Below are 27323 nucleotides of genomic sequence, written 5' to 3'. Positions count from 1 at the left end.
CATGGCTGATCTATCTTACCTTCTCAACCCCATTCGCCTGCCTTCACCCCATAACCCCTGATACCCGTACTAATCAAAAATCTGTCAATCTCTGCCTTAAAACTATTCATTGACGGCCTCCACATCCTTCTGTAGCAATGAATTCCACAGATTCACTCATGAAAAAGTTAAAGATTATTGCACAATCTAGTTGAAATGGTCCAAATTTTAGGGGCGAATTACTCAACCATTCAATTAACTCCTTACTATAATCACGATTAAAAATATAGTAACTCTCCACTCCAATCCTTCCCCACGATTTCCATGTTAAAATGGATCACCTTGAGAAACTCAAGCTCAGATTCAGATTCAGTGGCTCCACAATATGTGATGTGTAATTTAGGCAGCTCTTCCTTCAGGTAAGACTGATTCAAGGACTCTACCACTCCAATTGGTACATAATGCTCAAGCCGGAAATAGGTTCTCCCATGAATCTGAAACAGAAATGAATGAAATTAAATACTTTCCAGATAAGATGTAGTTTAGGACAATATATTTTTGGAGGCGAGGATCAGATACCATTTCTCACTCAATTGAAGTGAGGTTTTCAAACTTTTCTCCAGATTATATTATATTATATTTTTCCTCTCTCATCGGGCAATAGGTGTAGAAGTGTGAAAACGCACACTTTCAGATTCTGGAACAGTTTCTTCCCAACTGTTATCAGGCAACTGAACCATCCTACCATAACTAGAGAGCTGTCCTGAGCAACCCCATTGGAGACTCTTGGACTATCTTTAATTAGACTTTGCCTTGTACTAAATGTTATTCCCTTTATCATGTATCTGTACACTGTGGATGGCTCGATTGTAATCATATATTGTCCTTCCGCTGACTGGTTAGCGCACCATAAAACCGTTTCACTGTACCTCGGTACACGCGACAATAAACTAAACTAAACTCATACACTTGCAGAGATATTCTCTCTAAAATTACAAAAGGCAGTGCCAATTACCGAAACAACACTGTTGTTAATATTGGTGCACGCCAAAAGATATAAGAAAACCAGGCTAACAAATATACTGAAATGCAATCAGCAGATCAGGCAGCATCTGTGAAAAGACAGATATGGAACAATTTATTTAAAATGTACCAGTTCAAATCTGTAGAGCAAGGAATCAGCACAAATAAATTAAAAGATAAAATGGTTCATGTAGCAGAATGAATCTGAAAGCTTATTTACAAAATCACAGAGCAGTAAATAGATCTGTACCTCTGGTTGGTAGTCCCCAAATTCAGACTGAAGAGCCAGTGAGGCAAGAAGCATAGCTGTTTCATTGTTGCAATGCAACCTCTCCTCCAATATATCCCTTCGCAACTGCAAATAGTACTGATGTCTGGTCAGTGTGTGCCTTCATTAAAAAAAAAGAGAACGACAATGTGACATGCATCTTAAAACAAGAAATTAATAATGTTAATTCAATATATTTTGCTTTTGTTCCTCGTTCCACAATTAAGAGCAGCAGGATTTAGAAGATATATATTTTTTAATAAGTGACACTGGTTCCGTAACTCTGTCCAAGTGGATGAAAATGCAATATCTGGAAAAAGCTAATCTAGGCAGTCTTTATTTTAATTCCTACCAGTGCACAATGCAATTAGATCTAAGTAAATTTAAGTAAGTAAGGCCAAGTATTCACATACAAGGAATTTGCCTTGGTGCTCCACCCACAAGTAACAACATGACATACAGTGACAGTTACGAATGACTCAGAAAACACTAAACATTAATAATAATAAAACATTAATGATAAAACACCATTGATAAAGCATGAGAACCAATAAAATACCAGATCAGAGGCTACAGATTTTTGGCTGTTGAGTAGAGCAACTACTCGTGGATAAAAACTGTTTTTATGTCTGGCTGTGGCAGCTTTGACAGTCCGGAGTCGCCTTCCAAAGGGAAGTGATTCAAAGAGTTTGTGGCCAGAGTGAGAGGGATCAGAGATGGTCTTGCCCGCTCGCTTCCTGGCCCTTGCAGTGTACAGTTCATCAATGGAGGGAAGGTTGCAGCCAATACCTTCTCTGCTGATCGGCGATTCGCTGCAGCCTCCAGGTGTCGTGCTTGGTGGCTGAGCCAAACCAGACCATGACGGAGAAGGTGAGAACAGGCTCTACGATGGCTGTGTAGAATTGGACCATCATTGCCTGTGGCAGATTGTGCTTCCTCAGCTGCCACAGGAGTACATCCTCTGTTGTGCCTTTTTGACTGTGGAGTCGATGGTAGCCCCCCACTTAAGGTCCTTGGAGATGATGGTTCCTAGGAACTTAAAAGACTCCACAAATGTGACTGTGGTGTTGTTGATGGTGAGTGGGGTGAGGGGAGGGGGAGCTCTCCTAAAGTCTACAATCAATTCCACTGTCTTAAGAGCATTGAGCTCTAGGTTGTTGAGCTACGGCACCAGGATGCCAGCTGTGACACTTCCTGTCTGTAGACAGATTCCTCCCCATCCTAGATCAGTCCAATCAGGGTTGTGTCGTCCGCAAACTTGAGATGCTTGACAGAGGTGTCTGTGGAGGTGCAGTCGTTGGTGTAGAGAGAGTAGAGGAGAGGTGAGAGTACGCAGCCTTGCGGTGCTCCTATGCTGAGTGTTTGCGGGTCTGAGATGTGCTTTCCCAGCCTCACATGCTGCTTCCTGTCTGTCAGGAAGTTGGTGATCCACTGACAGAGGGATTCAGGCACAGTCAACTCGGAAAGTTTGGAGTGTAGTAGCTCTGGCACAATAGTGTTGAATGCAGAGCTAAAATCAACAAACAGGATCCTCGCATAGGTCCCTGGCGGTCTAGGTGCTGCAGGATGAAGTGCAGGCCCAGGTTGAACAATTTCTTTTCTTCGGTATTCACCAAGGAGAAGGATATTGAATTATGTGAGGTAAGGGAAACGAGTAGAGTAGTTATGGATACTATGAGTTTCAAAGTAAAAGAAGTACTGACACTTTTGAAAAATATAAAAGTGGATAAGTCTCCAGGTCCTGACAGGATATTCCCTAGGACATTGAGGGAAGTTAGTGTAGAAATAGCCGGGGCTGACTTCCGGTTGGCGCCACGATGTGAGTGGAATCGCGCCATTACAGCTCCGCAAAAAACTGAATTTAAAACGGGGGTAAAAGGGTCAAACAAACGCACTTACCACAGGAGATCGATTGCGAACGGCTCCAGCAGCGTTTAAAAGGTGCGTGACGTCATCAGGCGCGCGATTTTAAGAAGAAATTATGACCCAGCGCTCCCCCACCCCCACCACTGGAAAAAAATCTACGAGAAAGGAAACTGGCCTCAGCTCGAGTGCAGCTGCTGCTTCTCAAGAAGATGTCTCACAGAGGAAAGCTGAAATGGAGGAACTTAAGACTACCATTCTAGGTGAGATAAAGAAGCAGAGGAAGGAGTATATGGAGGAGATAAAGAAGCAGAGGAAGGAGTATATGGAGGAGATAAAAAGTTTAAAAGCGGATATGCTGGTGTCTCACGAGAAAAATAAAGAAGATAAAGAAGACTTAATAAAACAAGTTATAACGACGGTAAAAAGTATGATGGATGAGTGGAAGGAAAAGGCTAATGCCGAGTTACAAACTCAATTTGAGGATGTACAATACAATACAATACAATTCAATTTATTGTCATTTGGACCCCTTGAGGTCCAAACGAAATGCCGTTTCTGCAGCCATACATTACAAACAAATAGACCTAAGACACAACATAATTTACATAAACATCCATCACATTGCTGTGATGGAAGGCCAAAAAAGGATATAGCTGCTGGGATGGAAAGAAAGCTGGATGACAAGATAGATCCTACTATAATTTCGCTAGACCAACAAGGCGAAGCAATTAAAGAGCTAACTAAAATTGCTGAAGTGAATACTAAGGAGACCGAAAAACTCCGTGCCGAGAACAAACGCCTCTTAGAATTATTACGTAAAACAAACGAGAAATGTATTGATCTGGAGGGACGCCAACGCCGTAAAAATTTGCGTATAGTTGGTCTGAGCGAAGGTCGTGAGGGGAGTCAAGATCCTCGAAAATTTGTTGCAAAACTTTTAATGGATATTCTGAATTTGGATCATGAACCCCTGTTGAGCCGTGCACATAGGGCTCTAAGACGGGCCCCTGGGATAGGTTCATCGCCCAGACAAATGATTGTAAAAGTGGCCTTTGACCATGTCTTCGAAGAAATGATGAAGATAATAATAAAAAAGAGAAACCTGAAATACGAGGGAGACAACATCAGTATTTTTAGAGACTTCCCAGCAGAAGTGGCCAAGAAAAGAGCACTATTTAAAGAAACAAAAGGTATCCTGAGGAATTTACAGAATACTAAGAATCTGAGATATGGCTTGATGTACCCAGCAATACTGAGAGTAACTTATGATGACAAGGAATATCGTTTCGTTAAGCATACTGAAGCATTGAAATTCGCCCGAGGCATACAGCAGAAGCCAGAAGATGAAGAGAGAGAAGATGCGGAGGAAGAACCCGAGGGAGAAGGAGAGGACTGAACTTTTATCATCGACCTGTGGTTATGAAATACTCACTTAGAAGGAAGTGGAATAATGGGCATTTAGTAGTAGTTCTGTATTAATTATTAGAAAATATTTAATTATTCCATGATAATAGTATTACATATTATAGTATTAAATATAATTGATATTAGTAATTAGCAAATAGTAATATGAATAATAGAAATAATTACTAAGTACTAAGTATATAAAGTTAGTACCCCACCCCAATATATATAGCATTTGAGATAGGAGCTGGTATAATTAACATCTTTTTTTTTTAATTAAAAAAACGGAAGTCTTTAGATTAATGGCCACGTTAGTGTGGCTTTCACCTTCACATACTACACACTATACAAGTGTAGTTTCTTTTTTTTCTGAGCACCCTATTAACACCCTTTACTTTTTTTTTATTATTGATATTTCTTATTGTTTTTGTTTTTTATTGATCTTATATTATATATTATTTGAATGTAGATGTGAAGGATATTGTGTATTTAGTTTAAGAAGACATAGATGCGGATTAAGGTGGATAGAAATTCTCATTGGATTGATGTCCGGGTGCAACGGGGAGCTGGGGGAGTCAAGAAGGCTACTCCAAAAAAAGCCGCCCTAATAGTAAAATGCATGATATAAAGGTGAAGACTGGGGGTGATGGAGTAACCTTCTGCAGTTGGAATGTAAAAGGAATTAATGAACCAATTAAAAGGGGAAAGGTGTTAGCTCAGTTGAACAGATTGAAGACAGATGTCATTTTCCTTCAAGAGACTCATCTTAAAAAAGATGCTCAACATAGATTAACAGCTAAATGGATTTCTAAGGTGTATCATTCTACATTTATTCATAAATCTAGAGGTTGCAATAATTATTCGCAAAGGTATACCTTTCATACAAAGTTCTATTATAGAGGATAAAGAAGGCAGATATGTAATAATTACAGGGGAATTATATTCAAAAAAGGTAATTTTAATGAATATATATGCCCCTAATTTTGATAATCCATTATTTTTTAAGAAAATATTTAATAATATTCCTATATCCACTCAACACAATTTAATAATTGGAGGTGATTTAAATTGTACTTTAGATAACTATCTAGATAGATCATCTGCAAAAAGGAAAGCTGCCTCGAAATCAAGTAAATTCATAAATGCTTTTATCAATACATCTAATATTAAAGACATCTGGAGGTTAGATAATCCATCCGGACGAGAATATTCTTTTTTCTCGCCCGTACATGGAACCTATTCGAGGATAGATTATTTTTTAATAGATTCTAAATTACTTCCTTTTACGTATGATGCAAAATATCATAATATTATCATCTCGGATCATGCGCCATTAACATTTAAGATAAAATTAAAAGATATATCTAATAAAACTACTACCTGGAGATTTAACCCTCAGATATTAAAGGACAATGACTGTTGTAAATATGTGATGGATCAGATTAAATTATTTTTTGAAACTAATGATAATCCTGAAACTTCTCCATCACTATTTTGGGACACATTTAAGGCATTCATGTGTGGCGCAATAATATCCGCACAAGCACATCTCAATAAAGAAAATCGAAAAATAGAACAAAATTTAGAAAATGAGATAAAACGTCTAGATAATGAAAATATAAAACAGCCTTCCAAAGAGTTAAGTAATAAAATTGCATCAGTAAAATATAGATTAAATAAAATATATTCTAATCAAGTGATTAAACTTTTTCAACAAACTAAGCAAGTGTATTTTGAATTTGGAGATAAGCCACAAAAATTACTAGCACGACAGCTTAAAAATTAGAAGATGAGAAGATGATACACGGAATTAGATCTGAGTATGGAAATATATTAATTACTCCAAAAGATATTAATGATAGATTTTTACAATATTATAAAAATCTTTATTCGTCAAAACTAACAGGACAAACAGATAGTATGGAAATATTTTTACAAGAATGTCAAATCAATAGCTTAGATCAGGAAGGTAGAGAATTGTTAAATGCTGAAATAACAGTAAAAGACATTATAGAATCAATTAGTTCGCTAAAGAACGGAAAAGCAGCGGGCCCAGGTGGCCTGAGTGCAGAATTTTATTAAAAATTTCAAGATCTGATTTCCCCAAGATTACAAATAATGTATAGATATGCATATGACCAAGGAAAATTACCAGAATCTTTAAATGAATCCACAATTACACTCATCCCTAAAGTAGATAAGGATTTGGAAGATCCTGGATCATATAGAGCGATTGCCCTTTTAAATACAGACCAAAAAATATTAACTAAGGTCTTATCTAGGAGATTAAGTTTAGTGATCTCTAAATTAATACATTATGATCAAACAGGTTTTATCCCAAAACGTTACTCATCCCATAATCTCAGACGTTTGTTTAATATTATATATTCAAAAAGAATACGAGATACGGAACTAGCGGTTATATCACTAGATGCAGAAAAAGCGTTTGATCAGGTGGAATGGATGTATTTATTTAATATAATGGAAAAGTTTCAATTGGGGGATAGATTTTGTAAATGGGTAAGAATTTTATACTCGAATCCTATGGCAAGAATTTTGACTAACCAAATTTTATCAGCCAAATTCAAACTCTCTAGGGGATGCAGACAGGGATGTCCGTTATCACCCTTATTGTTCGCATTGGTGATAGAACCATTGGCGGAAAAAATTAGATCTGAACCTGATGTTTTGATTTATATTACAAAACCGGAAATTAGTATTCCCAACCTGCTAAACATTATAACTAAGTTTGGTGCATTTTCTGGGTATAGGATTAATTGGGATAAAAGCGAGATTATGCCAATAACAGGAATAAATCTAAATACATTACAACAATACCCATTAAAAGTAGTTAGACAAACTTAAATATTTAGGGATTAACGTAACTAAAACTCATAACTCATTAATAAAATCCAACTATCCTCAACTATTAGATAAACTTAGAAAAAATATTTTATATTGGAAAACACTTCCTATATCCATGATTGGTAGAATAAGTGCCATAAAGATGGTATTTCTACCGCAGTTGTTATATTTGTTTCAGGCTATTCCTTTTTTTCTTCCGAAAACTTTTTTTAAAAAAATTGATAATATTGTCAATAGTTTTATTTGGGATTATAAAAATCACAGAATAAATAAAAAACATCTATGCAAAGCTAAGATAAATGGAGGATTAGCACTTCCAAACTTTTTATATTATTTCTGGGCTGTTCAGATTAAGAATATGAATTTCTGGTGGGTAAATATGGATCATGAACCGACATGGTTAAATATAGAAAAGGAAGACTGTCTACCTTTCAATGTAGGTTCGATAATTTTTGCACCAACGGAAGTACAAAAAAAATATTATAAAGACAACCTAATAATATATAATAATAGACGTATTTGGAAACAAATAGTTAAGACTCTACATTTGGATAATCTCTCATTTAGATTACCAATTATGAATAATCCATCGTTTAAACCTGCTATATTAGATGGGGGGTTTAAACAATGGGATGATTTAGGAATTACAAGGATAGAACACCTTTATAGAAAAGGAAAATTTCTTTTATTCCAGGAGTTACAAGATATTTATGGATTGTCTCCACAACATTTGTTTAGGTATTTACAAATTAGAGATTATATTAAATCCAATACACAAGATTATAAAAATAAAGAAGCAGGATTGTTAGACGAACTGTTTAATTTATATCCAAATACAGAAAAATTAATAGCCTATATATATAACATCATTTTGGATAAGGAGAATCCAATAACGGAAATATATCGTCAAGCATGGGAAAATGAAATGGGATTGGCTATAACAAAAGAAAACTGGGAAGAAAGTCTACAACGAATACACCGGTGTTCATTAAACGCCAGACATATACTGATACAATTTAAAGTATTATATAGGTTACATTATTCGAAAACTAAATTAAATAGTATTTTTCCGAATCTCTCCGCTATTTGTGATAAGTGCAAGAAAGCAGAGGCAAATTTAATACATAGTTTCGTTACATGTCCTAAATTGAATTATTACTGGACAGAAATTTTTTAAGTTATTTCTGAAGTCATCAAAGTTAAATTGGACCCTAACCCAAAGCTAATAATATTTGGAATTCCGGATTTACATCTATCACTTACAGTAAATCAAAGAAATTTCTTTGATTACTGTTTGATAATTGGGAAAAAAATCATATTGAAATTTTGGAAGGGAACATTATCCCCCACAACCAAAATGTGGGCAACAGAGATGATGGAGACGTTACATCTGGAAAGAATTAGATTTGTCCTATTGGACAAGTATAATTCTTTTGAACAGATATGGTCTCCATATATACAGTATTTAGAGAAGTAGCTGTTCTTGGCAACACAGCTCGGCGTGCACCCTGCGGGATTTGGTGAGAATAATTCATTTTTATATTGGAATTAACATATATGTCTTTATTGATACTATCACTTGTAGTAGTGTTATTAATAATACATATTGTGGTTACTCAAATTTTTTTTTTTTTTTTTTTTTTTTTTTTTTTTCTTTCCGTTTCTCTTTTCTTTCTTATATATAATCAAATTATTATTTAATCACTCTCTTAATGATTTATAACTGTTCTATTCTTTCTCTATCATTATTTCTAAAAAAATAGTAGATAAGTATTACTAGTGTTTTACTTAATGCAAATTGAATTAATTTGATATAAAGTTGTTTGAAGCATTGTAATTGATTACCTTTAATAAAAAAATATATTAAAAAGAAATAGCCGGGGCTATGACAGAAATATTTCAAATGTCATTAGAAACGGGAATAGTCCCCGAGGATTGGCGTACTGCGCATGTTGTTCCATTGTTTAAAAAGGGTTCTAAGAGTAAACCTAGCAATTATAGACCTGTTAGTTTGACTTCAGTGGTGGGCAAATTAATGGAAAAGATACTTAGAGATAATATATATAAGCATCTGGATAAACAGGGTCTGATTAGGAACAGTCAACATGGATTTGTGCCTGGAAGGTCATGTTTGACTAATCTTCTTGAATTTTTTGAAGAGGTTACTAGGGAAATTGACGAGGGTAAAGCAGTGGATGTTGTCTATATGGACTTTAGTAAGGCCTTTGACAAGGTTCCTCATGGAAGGTTGGTTAAGAAGGTTAAACTGTTGGGTATAAATGCAGGAATAGCAAGATGGATTCAACAGTGGCTGAATGGGAGAAGCCAGAGGGTAATGGTGGATGGCTGTTTGTCGGGTTGGAGGCAGGTGACTAGTGGGGTGCCTCAGGGATCTGTGTTGGGTCCTTTGTTGTTTGTCATGTACATCAATGATCTGGATGAAGGGGTGGTAAATTGGATCAGTAAGTATGCAGATGATGCCAAGATAGGGGGTGTTGTGGATTGTGGGTGTTTAGTAAAGGTACAGTGAGCCAAGGGTACAGTGGGTTAAAGGTACAGTGCTTTAGTAAAGGTACAGTGAGCTAAGGGTACAGTGGGCTAAAGGTACAGTGCTTTAGTAAAGGTACTGTGAGCTAAGGGTACAGTGGGCTAAAGGTACAGTGCTTTAGTAAAGTTACAGTGAGCTAAGGGTACAGTGCTTTAGTAAAGTAAAAGTGCTTTTTGTTTATATAATAAAGATGCAGTTTAAAGGTCAAGAGGGAGCAGCTGTTGTGAGTCAGAGATCTGTGTTGGGTCCTTTTTGTTTGTCATGTACATCAATGATCTGGATGAAGGTGTGGTAAATTGGATTAGTAAGTATGCAGATGATACCAAGATAGGGGGTGTTGTGGATAATGAAGAGGATTTCCAAAGTCTACAGAGTGATTTAGGCCATTTGGAAAAATGGGCTGAAAGATGGCAGATGGAGTTTAATGCTGATAAATGTGAGGTGTTACACCTTGGCAGGACAAATCAAAATAGGACGTACATGATAAATGGTAGGGAATTGAAGAATACAGTTGAACAGAGGGATCTGGGAATAACCGTGCATAGTTCCTTGAAGGTGGAATTTCATATAGATAGGGTGGTAAAGAAAGCTTTTGGTATGCTAGCCTTTATAAATCAGAGCATTGAGTATAGAAGCTGGGATGTAATGTTAAAATTGTACAAGGCATTGGTGAGACCAAATCTGGAGTATGGTGTACAATTTTGGTCGCCCAATTATAGGAAGGATGTCAACAAAATAGAGAGTACAGAGGAGATTTACTAGAATGTTGGCTGGGTTTCAACAACTAAGTTACAGAGATAGGTTGAATAAGTTAGGTCTTTATTCTCTGGAGCTCAGAAGGTTAAGGGGGGACTTGATAGAGGTCTTTAAAATGATGAGAGGGATAGACAGAGTTGATGTGATCAAGCTTTTCCCTTTGAGAATAGGGAAGATTCAAACAAGAGGACATGACTTCAGAATTAGGGGACAGAAGTTTAGGGGTAACATGAGGGGGAACTTCTTTACTCAGAGAGTGGTAGCGGTGTGGAATGAGCTTCCAGTGGAAGTGGTGGCGGCAGGTTCGTTGGTATCATTTAAAAATAAATTGGATAGGCATATGGATGAGAAGGGAATGGAGGGTTATGGTATGAGTGCAGGCAGGTGGGACTAAGGGAAAAAAGTTGTTCGGCACGGACTTGTAGGGCCGAGATGGCCTGTTTCCGTGCTGTAATTGTTATATGGTTATATGGTTATAAGTTGACTGCATCATCCACAGATCTATTGGCTCGATATGCAAACTACAGAGGGTCCAGCAGGGACTTTGTGATATTTTTCAGCTTGGCCAGCACAAGCCTTTCAAGTGTCTTCATGACTACAGTGCGACAGGCCTGTAGTCATTAATCCTTGCCTTTTTGGGTACAGGGACAACAGTGGAGACTTTGAAGCAGGCAGGAACAGTACATGTTTGGAGGGACTGGTTAAAAATGTTTGTATGGACCACTGCCAGCTGTTTGCCACAGAGCTTAAGAGCAAAGATCTTATAGCGGAGCAAGATAGGCCACTCCTACGAAATGCAATGGGCTGACGTGTAGTACGCTATGGAGCGGATCCTGGGCATTTTTCCTGGCCCATTTTAGTAACCGGAACCTACCCGACCCGACCCGACTCGCAGTGTAATCAAGGTTGCAGGGGAGCAGTTTGTGTGTGTGATATAGGGTTAGATTCATAATTCTGTTAGTTCATAATTATGTTAATTCTTGTCAAGAATAAAATTTGACTGGTAATTGTCTTTTTTAATGTTTTTTAAATCATTTCTTTTTAAATGGCTCATATGCTGTGTTTGAGTTGATGAACATTATTTCAGACTAGACAAGAGACATTAATAAACATTGTAAACCTCCCCGCAACTTCACTCTGGTGTCTTGGCCGTGCTGATCTGGGCCAGGCTCCCCGCACGCTGTGGAAGGAACATAGGCGTCTTTTCGCTTTTATTGTGACTTATTTGTCTTTTCTTACCTTTCCTCCTTAACGGGGAACCTGAAGAAAGACAAGTCGGGTCACCTACATTGGCGATTGGAACAATTTACCGCAGAGCAATAGGCAACACTGGTAGATGTGGACGGCATGGTCAAAGTCAAAGACCAAAGTGAAGTTACGAGCAAAGCTATAAGAGCGGAGCTATAAGATCTTTGGTTACGAGAGCGGAGGCGGAAGCAAAGATCCGATCTTTGGCCGGAAGCAAGATGGCGGAACAAGATGGCAGAGGCTGGTTGCTAAAAGGGGTCCTATAAGCACCCATGAATCTGCCCATGACCGTACTACATGTTTTGCGTAGGAGTAGGCCATCTTGCTCCGCTATAAGATCTTTGCTTAAGAGTAGAGGGGGAAACATTGTCAGGTCCTGGAGATTTCTGGCTCTTTTGTCCTCTGAAAAGCTTCTCCACCTATTCTATTTTTATTGTTGATATTGGATAAGTTATGTTGTGCAGCACAAAGGGTGTGGATGATTGGGTGTGAAGTGGTGATTGCAGGGGGGTGGGTGTAGAAAGGCAGTCTTTGCAGACTGAGGTCAGGCTGTTAGTTGGGGTGGTAAATGGTCCAGTCTTTTCATACTGGAGTCTTGCCTTAAGTAGGTGTGAAGTGGTGAATGGGAAGGAGACAGTGCAGGGTCCATTCTTTGCAGACTGGGGTCTGGCTGTGTTGGTTGGGGAGGGGGGGAGGGGGTACCAGGGTTACATTTCTGATTTTCAAACCTGCAGTAAAACTCATTCAGGTCGTTGGTCAGTTGACGATTGTCCAAAGAGCGGGGGACTTTCCTCTTGTAGCTGGTAATTTCTTGCAAGCCCTTCCAAACTGAAGAAGAGTCACTAGCTGAGAACTTGCTCCTCAACTTCTTAGAGTACCTTTCCTTGGCAGCTCTGATTCCTCTTCTCAGCTTGTACTTGGCCTGCCTGTAGAGGTCTGCATCCCCGCTCCGGTAGGCCTCCTCTTTAGACCGTCGGAGCTGTCTGAGTTCTGCAGAGAACCAGGGCTTGTTGTTGTTGAATCATGTCCGGATCTTAGCTGGAATACAACTGTCCTCGCAAAAGGTGACATATGATGATACAGGGTACACAAAAATGCTGGAGAAACTCAGCGGGTGCAGCAGCATCTATGGAGCGAAGGAAATAGGCGACGTTTCGGGCCGAAACCCTTCTTCAGTGTCTGTATACTCATCGAGGCTTGTGGTTGCTTCCCTGAACACATTCCAATCTGTGCAGTCAAAGCAGGATTGTAGGTTCTCAATGCCGTCGCTTGTCCACCTTTTCGTTGTTAAAGCTATTTATTATTGTTATGTTTGTATTCTTTTTTATGTGCTGCATTGGCAAAAAAGAATTTCACTACATCTAGGTGTATGTGACAATAAATCAACTTTTGAACCTTTGAACCTTTGGCTTAGCAGCTTTTAGTTTCTGCCTGTAGGTCGGAATAAGGTGAACTATGCAATGATCAGAGAGACCCAGACCTGCCCGGGTAACAGAGCAATATGAATTGTTGATTGCCGTATAACAGTGATCGCGTGTTCTCTCCCCTCTGGTGGGGCAGGTAACATGAAATCTGTATTTTGGAAGGTCACGGCTGAGGTTAGCTTTGTTAAAGTCCCCCAAAACAATGACCATGGAGTCCGGGAAGTCACTCTCTACCCTAATTACCCAAGAGGCACAAAATAGTAGATAACTATCCCAGTCTCAGATATGGTCACAGAGACTCAATGACCATAATGAATAGATGTTTCAATGAGATGGAATGTTGCCCTTTCATTCCAGAGACTAACTTCATCCCAGACACATGGGATGTAAGTGGCTCCCTATTGATTTAAAGGTCTCAATTGAAAATGACTTTATCATTCTTAAACTATGTCCTATTGGATGAAATTTTACAGCAAACATTATTAATTCAGTGGCTTCAAATAGGGAGAAAACAGAATGGTGGCGCGATACACTGAAAAAATGTGAAATAAAATCTAAAAATACTGGAAATATTCAACAGGTCAGGCGGCATCTGTGGAAAGAGAAACAGTCACCATTTCAGATTGAAGATTCTTCATCAGAACTGGAAAATGTAGTTTTAAATCGCAGATATGGTGGTGGGAGGGATGATTGGGACAAAGGGAATGTCTGTGTCAGGGTGAGGCTAGGTTTACCATGGGGATGAGCTGCCCAGGCAAAGGGAATAATGGAGCTAGTTAGAAGATGGTTATGTTTCGTTTAATTTTACCCGGTTAATCACAGATTGCGGGAGCTGCCCAGAAGGTCAGGTAATCCAACTGGTGAGAGACAAACTGAGCCAACATCATAGATGGATGATGTACAGCAGAAAGAGCTAGTCTGATATGGACAGAGATAGCAAGTTATCTAAAATAGCAAAATGCAGGATTTATTCCGGACAGCTGCAAGATAATGGAAGATGAAATGTTATTCAAGCTTGCACTGAACCTTGTTTTAACTGTGCTCTAAGCCAGAGAAAGATAAGTTGGAGTGGGCATGGGATGGCCAGCAACTGGGGGCATTGTGCTAATTCTATGAAATTAACACTGATTACGAAGTGATCACCCAAACTGCATTTGATTTATTTGATGGGGAGAGACAGCATTGTGAACACTGAAAGCAGTACTCTACATCGGAAGAAATGCGAGTAAATGCTGCTTCCCTGCAAACAACCACAGTCTTTCAGGTCAGACAACCACACCTCTTCAACCCTCACCCTGAACACTGGCGTTCCACAGGGCTGTGTGCTGAGCCCCCTCCTCTACTCCCTCTTCACCCACTGCACGCCTGTACATGGTACTAACACCATCATCAAGTATGCAGATGATACAACGGTGATTGGCCTCATCAGCGACAACGATGAGTCGGCCTATAGGGAGGAGGTCCAGCTCCTAGCAGCATGGTGTGCTGACAACAACCTGGCCCTTAACTCCAAGAAGACCAAGGAGCTCATTGTGGACTACAGAAGGTCTAGGGGCGGCACACACACCCTCCTCCATATTAACGGGACGGAGGTGGAACGTGTTTCTAGCTTCAGGTTTCTGGGGGTCAACATCTCTGATTACCTCTCCTGGACCCATAATACCTCAACGCTGGTCAAGAAGGCTCACCAGCGTCTCTTCTTCCTGAGGAGACTGAAGAAGGTTCATCTGTCTCCTCAGATTCTGGTGAATGTCTACCGCTGCATGATCGAGAGCATCCTTACCAACTGTATCACAGTATGGTATGGCAACTGCTCTGTCTCCGACCGGAAAGCAGAGGGTGGTGAAAACTGTCCAACTCATCACCGGTTCCTCACTCCATTGAGTCTGTCCAGAGCAAGCAATGTCTGCGGAGGGCGCGCAGCATCGTCAAGGACTGCTCTCACCCCAGCCACAGACTGTTTACCCTCCTCCCATCCGGGAGGCGCTGTAGGTCTCTCCGTTGCCGGACCAGCAGGTTCAGGAACAGCTTCTTCCCTGCGGCTGTTACACTACTTAACTCTGCACCGTGGTGATTGCCAGTCACCCCCCCGGACACTCCCTCCCCCAGAAAAATTGCACTAATGTATGTAGCTATATATATATTCTGCTGTTCATTATTCTATGTTCGCTCTTCTGGGTGAGATGCTAACTGCATTTCGTTGTCTCTGTACTGTACACTGCACAATGACAATAAAGAATGAATCTGAATCTGAATCTGAAATAACCTTTGGGTCCCTGATGGTGGGAAGAGAGGAACTGAGAGGATGTGTTGCATCGCCTGTAGTTTAAAAAAATATAGTATGCTCTGATACTTTGCTGAGAGGGGAGCAGGGTAAACAAAGTGTTCTGTATCCAATCTGAGTGTATCAAAAATAGGAAAGCATTTATTTTTTTCCCTTACATCTAGATCAGATCATACAACATTAGTGCTACATCTAGATGAGATCATACAACAATTGTTTTTAAAGGTACAGAGACTAAATTAAGTGATTTTATTTTTTGGCACGGTATGATCTGGTGGATAATGGTGGAATTGGATTGCTTTGTTAAAAGCTGTAATGCATCCAGTTTCTGGAATGTTGATTCCTTTTGAAGGCATTCAGACCTATAGATTGTTGGTGTTACTCTAATTTCAGTGAACAGCAGGGGGTGCAAGGAACTCAGGATTACTGACAGAATGTCGCAGAAGTGCTGCAGTCTCTTTGTACGAAGGATCTGGGAAGGGTTGGAGCGAAGGTACAATGTGCTTACTTGAGCTTCCTCATCTTAGTTATTTTTTAAACTGATATTCAGATATATATATAGTACCATATACTAGAAAACAATCAATATCTGAAGACCTATAGTCAAAATACAGTGTTAAAAAAAAATCACAATGTCAAAAATGCAAAGGTTTATATTTCTTCATAAAAAACAAATACCAATTAGTAAAGATTGTAGATAACTTTAATTGAGGCGAGGCTGGGAGTTAGAGGGAGGTATGTGTGTAATCATATATGGTATGATTTGCCTGGAATACACACAGAAGCATTTCACTGCATCTCACTCAGTACATGAGACTGTCATAAACCAATGCCAATATCAGGTAGAATTGAGGATGATTATAAATCCAACCAGTTCTGAAAGTAACTAATTATGGCGAGCATGGAATAACTTTTATGGTAAACTGAATGGTTCCTGTGCTATTGCTTTTTGAGAGTTATTTTTAATATTAACTGCACTACACATTTCCAGATAATAGCTGGTGGCGACTTATTCCACCCCGATTGTTTTTGGTTTATTGACCAATTGCGCTAAATTTGTTTCCTACAATTTCCCTCACAAATGTGTTGCTCATTTCTCAATAGACAATAGACAATAGGTGCAGGAGTAGGCCATTCGGCCCTTCGAGCCAGCACCGCCATTCAATGTGATCATGACTGATCATCCCCAATCAGTTCCCCGTTCCTGCCTTCTCCCCATATCCCCTGACTCCACTATTTTTAAGAGCCCTATCTAGATCTCTCTTGAAAGCATCCAGCGAAACCTGCCTCCACCGCCCTCTGAGGCAGAGAATTCCACAGATCTCTTATATTTGCGTTCTTAATTTGGTCAATCTGAAAGGTTTCCTTATGTTACAGTCTAGTTTTCCCACGGTGAATGGTAAGTACTTACTGGATTAGGTCCATATCATCGACAAAGAATTTTATTCGGAGGAAAAGGTTGAAATTTATTGCAATTCTGTTCCTTTTCTTCACATCTTTCCATCCTTCTGGTGCCATTTTGGACAATTTAGAGTCAAGATCAACAAAAAAGAATTCATTCTCTACAAAACAATGAAAAAATATTTAGTTTGTATATTTAAAGTTGTTTTATGCATTTTATATTGTATTCTTAATAAACGAATACCTGTCCTGATGAAACTACATAAGGTAATCTCAACAGAATATGGTAAAATCTACCAAATTAATTTATGATAGAATCAGTCATACAGCATAGAAACAAGCCCCTCAGACCATCTCATCCATGCTGATCAACATGCCCATATATGCTAGTACCATTTGCCTGGCATTTTATGTCTATGCCTTTAAACCCTTCCTATCTATTAACCTGTCCAAATGTCTTTTTAAATGTGTTATTGCCTTTTTTCAACAGTTAGAAAGTGTTCTATCATACAGTTTTCAATACATTTAAAATTAACCATTCAGCATGTTTCAACACACTTTCATTGCATTGACATTTCATCAAGGTTAAGGTAATGTGGTGGTTAAGTTACTGGGCGAGCAGCCAAATTTCTGGACCACTGATCAAAGGACAAAAGTTTGCTTCACATCATGGCATCTGGGGAATTCAAGTAAGTAAATAAGTGAGAAAATTTAGTTTATTTTAAACAAAGCTAAGCAATGGTGACCATGGGACTGCCAGACGGTTATAAAAACTCGCAAAGTGCCAGAGTAACTCAGTGGGTCAAGCAGCATCTCTGGAGAATGTGGATAGGTGGCATTTCAGGTCGAGACCCTCTTCAGACTGATTCTAGATTCCCAACCCGAAGCGTTACTTATCCATGTTGTGCAGAGATGCTGCCTGACCCAGTGAGTTACTCCAGCACGTTATATCTTTCTTTGGAAAACTAGCAACTGCAGTTCCCTGTTTCTCTATGTTATAAAAACTCATCCGGTTCTATCAGAAAAGGAAATTAGCCACCCTTAACCCAATCTGTTTTTTTATGCCACTCCAGATCCATCGACATGCATAAAATCATGAGAGGAATAGATCGGGTAGATGCACAGAGTCTCTTGCCCAGAATAGGTGAATCGAGGACCAGACGACATGAGTTTAAAGTGGGGGAAAAGATTTAATATGAATCTGAGGGGTATATTTTTCACACAAAGGGTGATGCGTGTATGGAACAAGCTGCCAGGGGAGGTAGATGAAGCAGGGACTATTCTAACATTTAAGAAATAGTTAGACAGGTAAAAGCATTGTTTTGTGAGTCACATAGACAGCTAGACTTAATTCATGTGGTTTACAGACCGATATCATCAACTTTCCCAGTCGTAACATTGTGCTGAAACTGATTTTGGAAACAGCTCTTAAAGGGACATATTACAATACAGGCAACACTCTTCCAGCTTCTGGGAAATGTTAATACCAAGTTAACAGAAGCGGGACTGATGAGAGGGAAGGAGAGATTGCTCCCAAGAGGTGAGGGAAACTCAAACTGATTGGAAACATGATCTTTGTATAAGATGGCCGCTATGACCCTCCAGATCTACATACAGACCAGCACACCTGAAAGGAAGTTGTCTGAGTGATCTTGGCAAGGATATTTGTTTGTTTATTCCCTGCCATCTGAGGAACTGTACAATTAAATCCCCATGTCTACTCGCTGTCCTCCTGTGGGCAGAATAAGAAAGTGGGTGAAGCCTAGTGTGGAGTTGGGGACCTCCTTAATGAAGTGGTGAGCAGCAGATGGGAACAATCACAAGTTGCCTGGAATGATAGTGGGAAGCCGAAAGTGACCGCAACCCCGACCTCCATGGAATATAGCAATTAATGCACAGATGTGAGGTTGCATTTGAAGTAAAAGGTGACATATCTCAATGTGACCAAACAATGCACTTAGCTGAAAGTGGCCCTTTAAATAGCATGGTTTCAGGGCAATTTGATTAATAAATGTTGATTTGTGAATTAAGAAAACAAAGCTGTTTTTCAACAAGATTGAAATCACACATGTAATGAATCTTATGTATGTTACACTGCTATTGGTGTCTTTTGAAGAACTTTCTGCTGGAGAAAACTATTAGAACACAATTTCAACTGGAAAATGAATAGAACACTAAGACATCCAGAAATGCACGCAATATTGCTCGACTGGGTTTAACCAACCCTCAATAGCACAGATGCCACCATTTAAAAAATCTGATTTCTAGCTCATGATTTCTGGATAGAAAGGCTATTGTGTGATGTTATAATTACTGCCAATTTAAGTGTGATATTTAAAAATGCTATTTAAAAACTAAGCCAGAGAACTGAATTTTCATCAGAAGTGGCTATCGATTTCAAGACAGTTAAAAATAAAAGTTAAACATTCTGTCAATATCCCATTGATGCAGAAAAGATACAAATATTTGTTACTGTGAGGCTTAACAGCAAATAAAAAAGAGGCAATGTTTAGCATTGATTTAAGGTGAGAGAGGAAAGATTTAAAAGGGATCTGATGACTACGTTTTTTCACATCAAGGGTGGTGGGTGGGTGGACCAGTTGCCAGAGATAGCTGTAGAGATGAGTACAGTTGTAACATATAAAAGACATTTGAATGTGTACACAGATAGAAAATGTTTAGAGGAATGTGGGCAAAATGCAGGTAAAGGGGACTAATTCAGTTAGGCAAATTGGTCAGCATAGACATTGTGGACTGAAGGGCCTATTCCAGTGTTGTACAACTCCATGACTCTAACATAGTCATCCAAAGAACTAGTATCACAATATTCAAACCTCAGCTGTTTTCACTTGCTTGCGCTCAAAACATTTCTGCATTGTCCTCTACTTAAATATCTGGTGAAAAATCTTGGAAGCAGAATGGAACATAATGACACCTATGTACTGCATGTGATTGAGGATGGATTATTCCCCTACAACCTTTAACATCTACACATGCACCTTTCAAATATGCCAAGGAAAAGAAATGATGTTCCACCAGACCAACATGAGCAACCACCATATCAAATACATCCTTGCATGTTGTCTTGGCGTCACAGGTCAATTCCAGACATTGTCCATTTAGTAATATGATATTCACTTTGCGTCGAATGTCCTCGCCTTTTCCATTCTTAGCCTGTAATCAAACAAAATTAGCAAAATTAGTTTTGTTTTAAAGTAACAAATTGTACAAGAAAGCGAGAATATCAAATGATTATTACTTTAGTTTTTTTAGTTTGGAGATACAGCGTGGAAATCGACCCTTTGGCCCACCGAGTCCACGCCGCTCATCGATCACCCATACACAATTCTATGTTATTCCAGTTTTGCCTCCTACACACAAGGGGCAATTTACCAAAGCCAATTAACCTACAAACCTGCACGTTTTTGGAATGTGAGTGGAAACCGGACTTCCTGGAGAAAAATCCATGCAGGGATAATGTACAAACTCTGCACAGACAGCACCCATAGTCAGAATCGTACCTGGTGAGGAGGTGCTGAGGTAGCAACTCTACTGCTGTGCCACTGTACCACCCTGTCCATTTGCCCAAATTCAAGTTCTGAATATTTTCAGAATTTGATTGCTTTTTTACATAATTACATAAATATTTAACATCCATGACATTGTTTAAATGTAGTCAACCAGGTATTAAAAAGGCAGCATGAATGCCTATCACCATCATCTCTTGCAGAAGGACAGATGCCAACACATGCACATACAGTACAAACAAATTACTTCTATAGCTGCGTGCAAACATTTACATGTGAACAATCCCAATCCTCCCAAATCAATCTGTTCAAATATAGACAATAGACAACATACAACAGGTGCAGGAGTAGGCCATTCGGCCCTTCGAGCCAGCACCACCATTCAATGTGATCATGGCTGATCATCCACAATCAGTACCCCGTTCCTTCCTTCTCCCCATATCCCCTGACTCCGCTATCTTTAAGATCTCTATCTAGCTCTGTCTTGAAAGTATCCAGAGAACCGGCCTCTACCACCCTTTGAGGCAGAGAATTCCATAGACTCACAACTCACTGTGTGAAAAAAGTGTTTCCTCATCTCCATTAAAATATATATATTTAAATTTCATTCTTGCAAAAGGACAAAATAAAACAGCAAAGGACAAAATCAGACCTGTAAGTGGGTAGCTCTGGCAGAAGTCAAACCATCCTGCAATAAGCAAGTTAATGTGCAATTATGTTTCCACTTATGAGCAATGTCAATATATCATTGACCATCAATTTAATGCTGACTGGGAGTAGACATTGAACCTGGTTGGATTTCTTATTTTTATTGGCAATTTTCCTGCTTGCCACTTAAATGGCAGAATGGTGGAACATGTTGGCTGATGGACATCATTTTTCAGTACTCTGGGCTCCCAAATTTAGACAGATTTAATCCTAATCAAATTTCAATCAGATGTAGACGCGTGGTTGCAACTGCAGATGCTGGTTTCTAAAGAAAAACAAAGTGCTGGAGTAACTCAGGTGGCATTACTCATGCACTTTGTCTTTTCTTTGATCTGATCCACTGAGTTACTCCAGTACTTTGTGTCAAATTTCAATCAATTTCTTCTTCCAATGCCTGTTTTTTTTCTCTTCTAGATATCATAACAGTTGACAGTTCACTTTAAATCTAAGGATTATTCCTTTCAAATTAAAAAATAAAAACATAAAGGGAGAATGGTGTAATCTTTATAGTTTGCCAATAAAGAAAACAAATGCAGCATAGTGTTTTTTTCATATAATCAGCACTGAGATGATCTCCATGTATCCATAATACATAATCTATAACTGACTGGTTAGCACGCTACAAACGCTTTCCATTGTACCTCGGTACACCTGACAATACACTAAACTAAACTGAACTACTGCCATGATACTGAAACACTCCACCTCCAATTATATGGGATAAGCCACTTGGGCTAACTGCATGTACAGTATATAGGGCTAAATGCATTACATTATAATATGCCAGAGAAATTCTGTGCTAGGTCCATGGAAGTGCAAATAGTATTCTCCCATCAATTTACAAGGAAGAAGAAAGTCTATGAGACTGTAAGTGTAATTTAAGAAGTCTTTTGAAGGGAGCATTTATTTTAAAATACTACTTTAAATCTTCATGAGATTTTCAAAATTCCATGACGATTTTCAAAATTCCTCTCAATGTTTGTTGATTAAATTTCTTTTTAAGTATATGTTTAAATATGTTTAAATGTACTTAAGTTTACTTTGAGTTTAAAATGTGCACTAAAACACATGTGTGATATCAAGTTATAGAGTCATAGAGTGATACAGGCTTGGAACCAGGCCCTTCGGCCCAACTTGTCCACACCGGCCAACATATCCCAGCTACACAAGTCCTACCTGCCTACGTTTGGTCCATATCCCTCCAAACCTGTCCTATCCATGCACCTGTCTAACTGTTTCTTAAATGTTGGGATAGTCCCTGCCTCAACTACCTCCTCTGGCAGCTTGCTCCATACACCCACCACCCTTTGTGTGAAAAAGTTAACTCTCATATTCCTATTAAATCTTTTCCCCTTCACCTTAAACCTACGTCCTCTGGTCCTCGATTCACCTACTCTGGGCAAGAGACTCTGTGCATCTACCCGATCTATTCCTTTCATGATTTTACACACCCCTATAAGATCACCCCTCATCCACCTGCATCCCAAGGAATAAAGTCCCAGCCTACTCGGACTTGTAGGGCCGAGATGGCCTGTTTCCGTGCTGTAATTGTTATATATGTTATATGTTACTCAACCTCTCCCCAATAGCTCAGTCCTGGCAACATCCTCGTAAATCTTTCTGTACTCTCTCCAGCCTCTTGATAGGTTCTTGACAATTCCAGCTAATTTGGGAGACAGGAGACAGGATTCTTCTTATTTCATGGAAGGGGCTTTTTGTGACCGAGCCAAGAAATCTCATCTGAGAATACAACATGCAGTTTCTGCGTGTTCCTGTTGAAAGGATTGCAAGTCGTCCAAATTTACATTCAATGTTTACCAAGGACCATGGAGTGCACGATCGGCTTGTTGACAAGAACTTCCTTCCCACTAACTTACCAGAATGGATGTGGGAAGATCCAGAGCGACCGAAGGCTCACTCATCATTTTAACAAACTCAGGCCCAAAGAAATTCTGAGGGGGAGAAATAAGTAAGTTTCAATTCAAGTCAAGTGCAAGTCAATAACGGTATATACGGATAAACTGGAATGAGGGAGGGAGCAGGGAGGAATTTAATCCTCTAGTGATTCTTTTAAAATAAATAGTTAACCTAGTTACAGTTTCATTGGCAAATTATGCCTTTCCAGTTATGTAGAACAATTCTTCACATGCTTTGAAAATTTTAAAAAACTACAATAGTTGGAAGTATAAATTAAGAAATAGAAAATGTTGGAAATATCTAATGTAAACTGCTTCGCTTCCCTGATGCAGCCTGATCTGCTGGGTATTTCCAGCCTTTATTGTTTTATTTCAATTAAACGATTTGCACATCAAACCTCAGCATGAATAGTTATGCCAAAAATTTCCAAAATAAATGGAATACACACAGTGAATGGGTGTCCGATCAATAACCTGCCAAGCACAATGATTAATATGAACTAACTCAATGTGTTGATCCCAAATTTAAATCATCATTCAACTACTTGTGGTTGACCAAACCAGCAGAGGAAATTTACTTCCCCTTCCATTTAGAGTCCAAAATATGTCAACATTAATTATACTACATTTTTGTAGGATAACAGCCGACAAATATGGAGCCACAAGCCTTTAAAATCAGATTCGAAATTCTTGCGTAACTAGCTGTAAAAACATCTGGGGCTGGCCATAGAAACAAAGGACTTGTAAACCAACCCGAACTGCAATAAAAGCTGACTGATGTGATTGCTTTTAATTATTTTATATAATGCTACAAGCATTTGTAAAACAAAACAGTCACTGTGGGCACGAAATGTTATCTTGATTACATCACCCATATCCTGAAATAATAGACACCTTTGAGCAACAGCACATTTTTCAACCATTTCTATTACTTATTCAATATGTCAGGTTAGATACAATATGAATTTGAAGATATATATCAAAAGAAAAAAATTACCCAACCATTGACCTCCACTACTTCAGGTCAATCTATGCATTCTTTATACCAACTAACGGTGAGAGCCTCCAAATTGGATTGTTAACATCACAGAAAAACTCCACTTTTGGAATTAAATTCATAAAATGAATAGCTGGACATGAAGGGTCCAAACATAGTTTAGTTTAGTTTTAGATTAGTTTATAGATACAGCATGGAAACTGCCCCTTCGGCCCACCGAGCCCACGCTGATCAGCAAGCATCCATACACTAGTTCTATCCTACACACTAGGGACATTTTACAGAAGCCATCTAACCTACAAAACCCACACATCTTTGGAATGTGGGAAGAAACCGGAGTAACTGGAGAAAACCCATGTGGTTGCAGGGAGAACGTACAAACTCCGTACAGATAGCACCCGTAGTCGGGATTGAACCCTGGTCTCTTTGCTTTGAGGCAGCAACTCTAACGCTGCGCCACTTTGCTTCCCCTAATTCAAAGGCTGCAAAATATTCAAATCTAAATTCCAAAATTTTAATGATCCTCAATCAACCCCTACCTGCATTAAACTATGTTGAAAGAAATCACAGATACAAGTCAACATGCAATAAAAAGTTGCTTTGTTAAAATAATGCTCGTACCTTGAATTTTCTTTGTGTCCGGGTTGTTTGCTGTGCCATATCTCTACTAATGTCCAACATGGATGCTTTGACTATGTCAGCTTGTTGAACTCCTGACTGGAACTGCTTTCGAGTTAATTTGCTTTGAAGCTGCTTTAGTTCTTCCTCCTGACGTTTTAGCATTAACTCATGACTTATGATGTCCTCATCCCCTGGTACATCATACAGACTGTGGAGTGTCGACATTCAGGTTTATTTAAAAATAATTAAAAGTTAAATCACTTAAATTCATTTAAATAATTAAGAAGATTAAAGCAAACACAAATAAAATAATTACATCTATTCTTTTCTTCTGCATAGTTAGACAATGCACTTTCAATTGAATGGGCTCACAAATCCTGCACTAGCTCTATGTTGGTTCAGGATCTGAGAGGAGATTTTTCCAGGTAAATGCTTTCCAGGGAATGCGAGCAAGCATCTGCTCTGCTGCTGGACTCTCAGGTGTAGTTCTGATCTGGTCAGTGAAGCTCTGATCTGGTCAGTGAAGCTCTGATCTCAGGCGTAGTTCTAATCTGGTCAGTGAAGCTCTGATCTCAGGCGTAGTTCTGATCTGGCCAGTGAAGCTCTGATCTGGTCAGTGAAGCTCTGATCTGGCCAGTGAAGCTCTGATCTCAGGCGTAGCTCTGATCTGGCCAGTGAAGCTCTGATCTGGTCAGTGAAGCTCTGATCTGGTCAGTGAAGCTCTGATCTGGTCAGTGAAGCTCTGATCTCAGGTGTAGTTCTGATCTGGCCAGTGAAGCTCTGATCTGGTCAGTGAAGCTCTGATCTGGCCAGTGAAGCTCTGATCTCAGGCGTAGCTCTGATCTGGACAGTGAAGCTCTGATCTCAGGCGTAGCTCTGATCTGGCCAGTGAAGCTCAGCCCCTGAGTTTGAGACTTGCATATGTACAAGAGTGCCGAGACATGGAGAACAGTTTAAAACTGAGAAACTGTTTAAGGAACAATTAGACAAGTACATGGGTAGGAGAGGTTTGGAGGGATATGGACCGAATGCTGACAGGTGGGACTGTTGTAGCTGGGACATGTTGGCCGGTGTGGGCAAGTTCGGCCGAAGGGCCTGTTTCCACATTGTATCATTCTATGACTAAATGCCAGCAATTTTCTGCCAGAAAACCTCGTAAATTTTGTGTTATTGAGTTTACTACCAATTGAAAATAAAGATTTATTTTTCTTCTCCTCTCTTTGCTCTTTTTTTGGCTTTGTTTTTATCATTGGTTTCTAAGTTATCAATGCAGCCTCATAATTAATTCATGTATGAGTAACAACATAGGATGACTCTGCTTTTTCCTCTCCCTCCATTGTTCCTCGGGTCAACTGGTCACAACTAGTTGTGGCCTAACATTCCATATGGAAATTTCTAATACTCATGTGGTTTAGATGATTCAATAATTAGATGGTTCAATAAGAGTTTAACTTAGTATTTTTTATGTAAAAACAAATGCCGAGTAAGTTCTAAAATGTGATTTTTGTCAAGTTACTATTAATGCTAGTAAATTGATAGGAAATAACACAAGCAGTTTCCAAGAATTCCCAAAGCTTTTAAATGTATTTACTCTATAATTAATAGCAATTGCAATTATGCCAATTCCAGGGAAATCTAGCTCACATCATTATACCTCATTTATGTTTGGAAAAATAAGTGGAAAAAAGGACAAAAAATTAATAGCAGAAATATTGGTTCGTCATACAGTCAGAATTCACAGTTTTTAAAGTATATTATGAAAAGACTAATAGCAAAACCAAAAAATAAATACTAAATAAATTCCTGGAAATTAACATAAACTTTGGGTATTTAACCAATTCAAGGGTATGCATTGTACCACACATATAAAGTCACTTATTAAAAGTATATTTTAAGTGGCATAGGAGCTAATGTCATTTCACATTTAGTTATTTTTAAAGACTTGGTGATCCGAACAGCAAAGTACAAGAAAAATGTTGGGATCCTTATGAGATGCAGTGCAGTAACAATAGATACGATTCTCTAGAATAAGTCCAATGATGATACAAATAACTATGGTGGCTTTTTATAAGACATAGCTGTAAGCATTAACTTCAGGTCAATTGCCATATCTCATGCAGTAATGATTATAGCTATGTCACAATATTAGTTTCTCACCCTTATTTTTATAAAATAATTTAATATTAGTTTTCAAGTTATTCCTAGACCAGCCTTCCTTCTTTTGAATAATTTAACAAAAAGTCTGTTCTATTAAGTAGGATTATAATTAGCTTGGAAAACATTTTACAATGACATTCCACTTTTCTTAAATCAATAATGTGATGAATGCATTTTGAAAACATACAATTTTCAGTCTCTATGATAGTTGGATATTGATGCAGTACCCATTTGTACTCCAGGCAGTATAATTAACAAGCATCTATCTACATAATGCAAATACAACAGCTATATCCAAGCATCAGGTCACCAACTGTTAGAGGGTATTGAC

At 38.8% G+C, this 27323-nt stretch overlaps 1 protein-coding gene across 6 annotated transcripts in view; it reads right to left on the bottom strand.

The window, feature by feature from the left end:
* The window catches only part of ptpn13 (protein tyrosine phosphatase non-receptor type 13), a 288106-nt gene that overhangs the window by 118281 nt on the left and 142502 nt on the right, over positions 1–27323 (bottom strand). For all 6 annotated transcript variants that reach the window (XM_033024321.1, XM_033024313.1, XM_033024330.1 and 3 more), the window contains 6 exons: positions 24836–25043; positions 23179–23253; positions 20066–20240; positions 17077–17227; positions 1253–1391; positions 321–473 (listed from right to left, as the gene is read on the bottom strand). In XM_033024321.1, coding sequence (XP_032880212.1) covers positions 321–473; positions 1253–1391; positions 17077–17227; positions 20066–20240; positions 23179–23253; positions 24836–25043 — 901 coding nt within the window. The remainder of the gene's footprint in view (positions 1–320; positions 474–1252; positions 1392–17076; positions 17228–20065; positions 20241–23178; positions 23254–24835; positions 25044–27323) is intronic.

Source organism: Amblyraja radiata, chromosome 1, assembly GCF_010909765.2.
Source record: "Amblyraja radiata isolate CabotCenter1 chromosome 1, sAmbRad1.1.pri, whole genome shotgun sequence".
NCBI classification, from domain to species: Eukaryota; Metazoa; Chordata; class Chondrichthyes; order Rajiformes; family Rajidae; genus Amblyraja; species Amblyraja radiata.
Note: the sequence above shows the minus strand (reverse complement) of the source record. Positions and strands in the feature narration are given on the sequence as shown.